The following is a 9,015-nucleotide window of genomic DNA, read 5'->3' as shown; positions in this document are numbered from 1 at the left end:
GGTTGTGTTTTTTGTTTCTTTGTTTGATAGTGTTCAGTTTAAATAAATAACATGAACAAGTACCACGCTGCGCTTTGGTCCTCACCTTCTTCCACCGATGGCCATTACACATTGTCGGAACTAGAAGCACAAGCATTTTGCTACACTGCATTAACATTTGCTAACCATGTGTATGTGACAAATAAAATTTTATTTTATTTTATTAAAGTGGCAAGTGATTGGGTCTCAATGTAGGCAGCAGCCTCTCTGAGTTAGTGATTGCTGTTGAGATAGAAGCTGTTTTTCAGTCTCTCAGTCTCAGCTTTGATGCACCTGTACTGACCTCACCTTCTGGATGGTAGCGGTGTGAACAAGCAGTGGCTCGGGTGGTTGTTGTCCTTGATGATCTTTTTGGCCTTCCTGTGACATCGGGTGCTGTAGGTGTCATGGAGGGCAGGTAGTTTGCCCCTGGTGATGCGTTGTGCAGACCCGCACCACCCTCTGGAGAGCCTTGCGGTTGAGAGCGGTGCATTTGCCGTACCAGGCTGTGATACAGCCCGACAGGATGCTCTCGATTGTGCATCTGTAAAAGTTTGTCAGGGCTTTGGGTGACAATACCAATTTCTTCAGCCTCTTGAGGCGCTGCTGTGCCTTCTTCACCACACTGTCTGTGTGAGTGGACCATTTCAGTTTGTCTGTGAGGAACTTACCACCTTCTCTTCTGCTGTCCCTTTAATGTGGATAGGAGGGTGCTCCTTCTGCTGTTTCCTGAAGTCCATGATCATCTCCTTTGTTTTGTTGACGTTGAGTGAGAGGTTGTTTTCCTGACACCATACTCCGAGTGCCCTCACTTCCTCCCTGTGTTTGTCTCATCATTGTTGGTAGTCAAGCCCACTACTGTTGTGTCGTCTGCAAACTTGATGATTGAGTTGGAGGCGTGCATGGCCACGCAGTCGTGGGTGAACAGGGAGTACAGGAGGGGGCTGAGCATGCACCCATGTGGGGCCCCAGTGTTGAGGGTCTGTGCAGTGGAGATGTTGTTTCCTACTTTCCCAACCTGGGGGCAGCCCGTCAGAAGGTCCAGGACAGAATTGCACAGGTTGAGACCCAGGGCCTCCAGCTTGATGATGAGCTTAGAGGGTGCTATGGTGTTGAATGCTGAGCTATAGTCAATGAACAGCATTCTTATATAGGTATTCCTTTTTCCCAGATGGGTTAGGGCAGTGTGCAGTGTGTTGGCGATTGCGTCATCTGTGGACCTGTTGGGGCGGTATGGAAACTGAAGTGGGTCTAGGGTGGCCGGTAAGCTGTAGTTGATCTGATCCTTGACTAGTCTCTCAAAGCATTTCATGAAGACAGAAGTGAGTGCTACGGGGCAGTAGTCATTTAGTTCAGTTATCTTTACCTTCTTGGGTACAGGAACAATGGTAGCCATCTTGAAGCATGTGGGGACAACAGTCTGGGATAGATAGCGATTGAATATGTCCTTAAACACACCAGTAAGCTGGTCTGCACATGCTTTGAGGATGTGGCTAGGGATGCCGTCTGGGCCAGCAGCCTTGCGAGGGTTAACATGTTTAAATGTTTTACTCACGTCACACGTTTAATAGTTTTATTTACATCGGCCATGGAGAAGGAGAGGGAGGATGCAGTCCTTGTCAGCGGGCTGCGACGGTGGCACTGTATTATCCTCAAAGCGGGGCAAAGAAGGTGTTTAGTTTGTCTGGAAATGTAACGTCAGTGTCCGTGACGTGGCTGGATTTCTTTTTGTAGTCCGTGATTTCCTGTAGACTCTGCCGCATACGTCTCGTGTCTCAGCCGTTGAATTGCTACTCCAACCTGTCCCTGTACTGGCGTTTCACTTTTTTGATTGCCTTGCGGAGGTATAGCTACATGGTTTATATTCAGAGATATTCCCTGACCTCTTTCCATGGTTAAATGCGCTTTCAGTTTTGCGCAAATGCCACCATCCATCCACGGTTTCTGGTTAAGGTAGGTTTTAATAGTCACAGTGGGTACAACATCTCCAATGCACTTCTTTATAAACTCACTCACCGAGTCAGCGTATAGATCGATGTTGTTCTCTGAGGCTGACCAGAACATATTCCAGTCTGTGTGATCAAAACATTATTGAAGCGTGGCTTTCGATTGGTCTGACCAGCGTTGAATGGTTCTCGTGACTAGTATATTCTGTTTGAATTTCTGCCTATAAGATGGAAGGATTTTGATGGTGTCGTGGCCGGATTTGCCGAACACACACCAATGACATGAGCACACACCAATGATATGAGCACACACCAATTACATGAACACACACCAATGATATGAGCACACACCAATTACATGAACACACACCAATGATATGAGCACACACCAATTACATGAACACACACCAATGATATGAGCACACACCAATTACATGAACACACACCAATGATATGAGCACACACCAATTACATCAACACACACCAATGATATGAGCACACACCAATTACATGAACACACACCAATGATATGAACACACACCAATTACATGAACACACACCAATGACATGAGCACACACCTCTCCTCAGCAAGCATCAAAGCAGACTCATAACACATTCGCTAGAAAATAGTAACACTTAAATATTATTAATCAAGTACATTCCAAAAGACCACTGGCTAATATCAAAATGACATGATATCAACATTATGGCTCGATTGCAGCAAACAGGAAGAACTTAACATGCTCCTGCAGGAGGCAGAACTTAATGCACTTGATTGCATCGAAAAACCCACAAGGATAAACCAGCAGATCAGTTGATCTCTCGTTGTTACCGTGTCAAGTCATTATGATACCAGACATCTGTTCTAGATTCTCTGCTCCTGCCCCCAATAAAATATCAACCTATCAGGAGCATTGGAAAATAAACCGTAAGGCTTATTTGAGTATAAGAATATACTCACAGAACACACTCAACAGACAAGGCTTGAACACGGCTTCTCTTGTTTTAATATACCCATACTTTCTCTCCTTTGTCTATATGACCCTCTCTCTCCCCATTTCTCTCTCTCTCTCCTTGCTCTCTCACTCTTCTCTCTCTCTCTGTGTCTTTCTCTCTCTCTCACTCTTTTTGGGCTATATCCCATTACAGGGGCTGAGTCACTGGCTTACTGGGGCTCTCTCATACCGTCCCTGGGAGGGGTGCGTCACCTGAGTGGGTTGAGTCACTGATGTGATCATCCTGTCTGGGTTGGCGCCCCCCTTGGGTTGTGCCGTGGCAGAGATGTTTGTGGGCTATACTCAGCCTTGTCTCAGGATGGTAAGTTGGTGGTTGAAGATATCCCTCTAGTGGTGTGGGGGCTGTGCTTTGGCAAAGTGGGTGGGGTTATATCCTTCCTGTTTGGCCCTGTCCGGGGGTGTCCTCGGATGGGGCCACAGTGTCTCCTGACCCCTCCTGTCTCAGCCTCCAGTATTTATGCTGCAGTAGTTTATGTGTCGGGGGGCTAGGGTCAGTTTGTTATATGTGGAGTACTTCTCCTGTCCTCTTCGGTGTCCTGTGTGAATTTAAGTGTGCTCTCTCTAATTCTCTCTTTCTCTCTTTCTTTATCTCTCTCAGAGGACCTGAGCCCTAGGACCATGCCTCAGGACTACCTGACATGATGACTCCTTGGTGTCCCCAGTCCAGCTGGCCGTGCTGCTGCTCCAGTTTCAACTGTTCTGCCTTATTATTATTGGACCATGCTGGTCATTTATGAACATTTGAACATCTTGGCCATGTTCTGTTATAATCTCCACCCGGCACAGCCAGAAGAGGACTGGCCACCCCACATAGCCTGGTTCCTCTCTAGGTTTCTTCCTAGGTTTTGGCCTTCCTAGGGAGTTTTTCCTAGCCACCGTGCTTCTACACCTGCATTGCTTGTTGTTTGGGGTTTTAGGCTGGGTTTCTGTACAGCACTTTGAGATATCAGCTGATGTACGAAGGGCTATATAAATACATTTGATTTGATTTGATCACCCTTCATTGTTTATTCAGTGAAAGAGACCTGGGGCCTGTTGCACAAAACTAGGATAAGGGATTAAGCCAGGATATCTTGGTGATCCTGGCTCAATTGATCCGTAATCCGGTTGCACTAAAGATGGATAGGGGGCAGGAGGATATGTTATGGTATAAATTACCATGGAGATTTATTCTGTGGAGCTAGCCTGCTCCAGACCAGGCTAAATTCCAGGATCTATTTAATCTCATCCCTAATGTCAGTCAGCAGTCACCACAAATGGAAACCAATAGTTATTTCACTGCTCACTATACATTGTTATCACATATAACTAGACCCACTGTTATTATTTAAACGTTTGTGATCATTAATTTCAATGATTTTGGATAAAAAATGATTTTTAGATGATGTTGCTATCATTAGATAATTTACAGTTTCCCATAGACTATAAGGCTATATATAAAATGATAGAATATTAGGGCCACAGAGGGGAAAAAAACACAAGTCATAATATTGTAACCAGTTGTTTTAAAGGAGGACAGTTGTTAAAATGACAGATGTGGGGCATTTCGTGAAATTGTACTTCAGTATGGTTTCATAAACAAAGACATGCTGATGTGCCAGAATATTAAGTATCACATTGTCATAAGTATCAAAACTGTAAAAACAATATGTAGCTTTTCTGCAGAAAGAACCAGCCTCATAAATTTATGACTTTATCCTTTTTCTTCAGTGTGGCCCTAGTACTCTGTCATATAAACAAATACACATTCCATATGAATATAAAAACACAATGTGTAACATTATGTTCCTTTATTGAATAAGGACAAAACAAAGCAGGTAAACCATCAGCTCCTTTCGAAACTGAAGTCACAGTGACTCTACAAGATGGAAAGCACAGAATCCAAGCATATTATACAAAATGATACATACACATTCAAAGGTCTGTATATAACACACCCTGCATGTCTGCACACTAAAATAAATGCAGGACAAATCCATACACATCAACTGAACAGACAAATGAATGGATGCAGTAGCCTCCCTGCAGCCTTGTATTACACACAGTATACCGCACAAACATCATAAGAGGCCAAATTCGTCAAAAAACGAACCCAAAAAAACCCAAATTCCTCTGCCACCGCAGGACATATTTAACCAAAATTGAAAGCACACATACTAACTAAAATAATTCAACACATATTGGTCCCTCAGCAGCCGACCACTGTCGTCATCAGGGAAGATTGCCGGATTGTCCCAGTCCATGGCTGGTGGCACTCTGGGGGCCCTCTCCTTCCTCAGGCAGGCCACATTGTGGAGGACAGCACAAGCCACAGTAATATCACATGCCCTAACAGGGCTGACCCTTAATTTGTGAAGGCAGTGAAAGCGTGCCTTCAGGAGGCCAAAGGTCATTTCAACTCTGGCCCTGGTCCTGGCATGGGCATGGTTGTAGGCCTGCTGTGCTTCCTGGGGGTCTGTGAAAGGTGTCAGGAGAAAAGGCTGGCAGCCATACCCCTGTCTCCCAGCAACACACCAGAGAATTCACCTGTCAACACAAAATCTCATCATTACTACCTCATAAACACAGTGATATTCTTGACACAGCCATGATGGTTATAAATAGGGGTTGTGTGGCTTACCTTGTGATAGGCACTGATAGATTTCAGAGGCCCGAAAGATTCTGGAGTCATGGACTGAGCCAGGCCATTTTGCCACAACATTGCTGATCACACAGTCAGCATTGCAGACCATCTGAAATCATAAGATGAGGAATATTACACCAATCAATGCACATCACTGGCAATGCAGAGTGTTCATCAATGGACAATATCAAAAAGTTATGTTCACCTGAACATTAATGCTGTGAAAGGATTTCCTATTCACAAAATCGGCCTCATGGGCACCTGAGGGGCTTTTATCCTTATGTGTGTGCAGTCCACTGCACCAATGACATTGGGGAAACCTGTCACACAAAGTAATGAGTATCCTACTATGTGTTAACAGTTGTCCTGTAATTTGTAGATCCTCTTACCTGCAATCCTATAGAACTCCTCTTTGATGTCACAGAGTCTTCTGTGGCCAGGGAAGGAGATGAAGACATCTGCTAATGCTTTGATAGCCAGACACACACTCCTTATTGTGCGGCAAATTGTGGCCTTGTTCAGCTGTTCTGCATCCCCCACTGAGTACAGGAAGGCTCCACTAGCAAAAAGCGCAAGGCCACACAAACCATTTGCTCCACACTCAGTGCATGGCTCCGTGCAGTGCGGTGCTTAATCCTGGGACCCAGTAGTCTGCATAGATACCTGATGCCATCTGCAGAAAACCTGTATCTTTCATATAGATGGTCATCAGGGAAGGCCAGTGGGTCCAACCGGTCCCTGAAGACCCTTTCTCGCCTGAAGGCTCTCCTCAGCACAAGTGCTTCTTCATCCACCACATCTCGCACGAATGGGCATGCCATTGTCAGAGCAGAAAGGAACACACAATTTTGGGCCTTCATATAGGCTAGTGGCCACACCTGGTGCTGGGGGGTGGGCAAAAGAGGGCGATGCCTTATAACGATGACTTGGTTGTACTGATTGCTGGGAAAATAAAAAAACCTTAGAAAGATGCCACCGTCCTGTGTGCTCACAATAAGAGCTCATATGTCATGGCTCACTTGACTTTACGAGAATATACCTAATTTTTATTTTGAGCTGTGTCATCTTCTTGGAGCTGGGGGAGGAAAGAAAAATAATGATTAATACATTTGTGTTACAGTTAGCATACAGTGTACATTGAAGGCATATCTCACCTCCCTCTCAAGTTTTTTTATTTCAAGGTCCAGTTTCCTAATTGTCCTCTTTTTTATTTCGGACTCCAGTGCAAGATTTTCCATCTTTTTCTTCTTGTACTGAATGTCTATGTCTGCCAGTTCTATTTGGCGCCGGAGGTGGTTGCCATACAACTTTCTGATAGCTTGTGAGCTCTGTGAACACAATACAATTAGCGCAGCTGGAATTTGGCAGGATGTGGTGTCCTTTTATTAATACGCACTATGTTGCCAGGCTGGTTTTCCCACTGTATAGCATCTGGGTCCTGTAAAAGAAATTAGATTTTTTGATTTTGATGAGGACTCCTCACCATTGTAGAGTAAATAGTACTTTCACAGTCTTAACATGATACCTCATGCCTTCTGGAATCCAGAGAGATGGTCTCCTCCTCATCATCGTCTCCATCATGTGCTGTTGCTGCTGCACTGGGGCCTTCACCCTATCACATTTAATCGGATTCATATTGAAGCTAGTAGACAAGACATGTCAGGCCTACAGTATGCCATTGATGGAGTACTCACTGGATCAGCATCGTCTGGTGCTTGTGCTGGTGGCTCTAACAGGAACACAGTGCTGCCAGGCACTGCAAGGCAATAGGTAAACCAAAGTCAGACAGTCCAAATTGATTCAATATGAATGTGGTTGTATCCCATGTAGAGATGGAAGGACATACCTTGAATGAAGCGGGTGGCATCTTGGGAGGAACCTATGCTCGTCTCTTTCCCCCCAGGGATCCCCTCTAAGACGGGCCTGCCTTTATTTAGCTCCAAGGCCATGTCCTCTGCTGGGGTAAGGTCAGCCTTTGGTGACCCACCACCCGTGCCTTGTCTGTGGGTATTCTTTTTCACTGCTAAAACAGTACAGACAATGTGTGAGCAGGCACCTTCTGGGTACAATATATGCTTGTGCTTTGTTAAATATTAGTCAGGGACCATACCATTCTGCAGAATGTTCTTGTATTTGATTTTGACCTGCTGCCATGTCCGTTTTGGCCCGTTCATGTTTAATCTACACACACACACACACACACACACACACACACACACACATTTAATGGAGTCACACTGCAAAAAATTACTTGGTATTTTTGTCTTGTTTTCAGTAAAAATATCAAAAAATTTATCATAGCTTTATACAGTGTGATGGAGTTACTTTACACAATTTCACTCATATCTGCAGTGCATTTCAATTAAAAATTTAACCGTTTCATAATTACAGTACAACTGCATTTTTGGAGATGTGAATTAAATATTTGAATTGTAATTGTGATGTTTCAGCGGAGCGGTGAGTGTGTAATTGTGCACTACTTACGCATTCAGGCGGTCTGCAATACTTTGCCACGCTTTTTCTCTTTGCTTTATCACTGTGGCGGTGTTGCCTTTCTTCTTAATTATATCTTTTACCTCCTCGTATGCCTCCATGAGGATTTGTGCTTCCGACGGGGAAAAGTACGCGGCTCTAGTTGCCATGGTAAATCAGTTAATCTGTGATCTGTGGCGGGGTCTATTTGAGTGAGCCGTGAGCGCGCACCTATCCAGGATTGGTTTCACCTGGCTTAATGAATCCGTGTCTGCTCATCCTGGCTTGGTCTTTGTGCAACCAATTAAGCCTGGACGCACATGTTTTGGCTTCATTGAGCTCAGCTGAGTCATTTATCCCGGATGTCTTAATTCTACTTTTGTGCAACAGGCCCCTGTCCTTGTCGATTGTTGTATTGTCACCGGGGAGCGAGGTTGAGAGGAGGACAGGGAAAGGATGATGTTTTCATTGGTAATCGCAGACAAATCAGCAAGGCCAGTGGATTGGTGTTCATTTTGCACACACAAGACACTCTCCCTCTCCCAAATCCTGACATGCATGAGCACATGGCCACATACATTCATTATTTTGGACATTATGTTGTCTTTGATCTAAACGCTAAGGCCTCACACACATGGCCTCCAGAGACTGTTAAAAGTCACACGTGACATATGTGTCAGTGAATGCTCAGTACTCTATGAGCAACAGTATGGAGGGAGAGAAACAGCGAAGCTAAAGTGATTCTTGGATTATAGTAATGGAGCTTTTTTTGGGAATATTTTATTTTTGCATAAAAGTGAAAAGATATTAGACAGCAATAGGACAAAGTCACAGTAACAGACAAGCGTAACAAAAAAACAAAAAAACAATATAATTATATATACAAACATACAATGAATAAAAAAATAATGAGACATTGTAATGGTGCTTTAATGTCGC

At 44.3% G+C, this 9,015-nt stretch overlaps 1 protein-coding gene across 1 annotated transcript; it reads right to left on the bottom strand.

Moving 5' to 3' along the window:
• Positions 1-4,735: 4,735 nt before the first annotated feature.
• On the bottom strand, positions 4,736-8,465 carry LOC135572907 (uncharacterized). Its single transcript, XM_065021665.1, has 10 exons — positions 7,715-8,465; positions 7,451-7,627; positions 7,299-7,360; positions 7,130-7,216; positions 7,001-7,042; positions 6,759-6,932; positions 6,644-6,679; positions 5,994-6,546; positions 5,602-5,713; positions 4,736-5,507 (listed from the first exon to the last, which is right to left on the bottom strand). Exons 1-7 carry the CDS (start codon positions 7,776-7,778, stop codon positions 6,644-6,646), a joined length of 642 nt encoding a protein of 213 aa, XP_064877737.1. The 5' UTR covers positions 7,779-8,465; the 3' UTR covers positions 4,736-5,507; positions 5,602-5,713; positions 5,994-6,546.
• Between the last annotated feature and the right edge of the window lie 550 nt (positions 8,466-9,015).

This window comes from Oncorhynchus nerka, linkage group LG8 (assembly GCF_034236695.1).
Source record: "Oncorhynchus nerka isolate Pitt River linkage group LG8, Oner_Uvic_2.0, whole genome shotgun sequence".
Classification (NCBI taxonomy): Eukaryota; Metazoa; Chordata; class Actinopteri; order Salmoniformes; family Salmonidae; genus Oncorhynchus; species Oncorhynchus nerka.
Note: the sequence above shows the minus strand (reverse complement) of the source record. Positions and strands in the feature narration are given on the sequence as shown.

What these genes read in the sequence shown, in the direction of transcription:
- LOC135572907 (XM_065021665.1), bottom strand. Translation starts at nt 7,778, where the DNA reads ATGAACGGGCCAAAACGGACATGGCAGCAGGTCAAAATCAAATACAAG. An exon ending in CAAGAACATTCTGCAGAATG is followed by an intron (nt 7,628 to 7,714) that starts GTATGGTCCCTG and finishes GTACTGTTTTAG; the next exon opens with CAGTGAAAAAGAATACCCAC. An exon ending in TGGATTCCAGAAGGCATGAG is followed by an intron (nt 7,043 to 7,129) that starts GTATCATGTTAA and finishes TTTCTTTTACAG; the next exon opens with GACCCAGATGCTATACAGTG.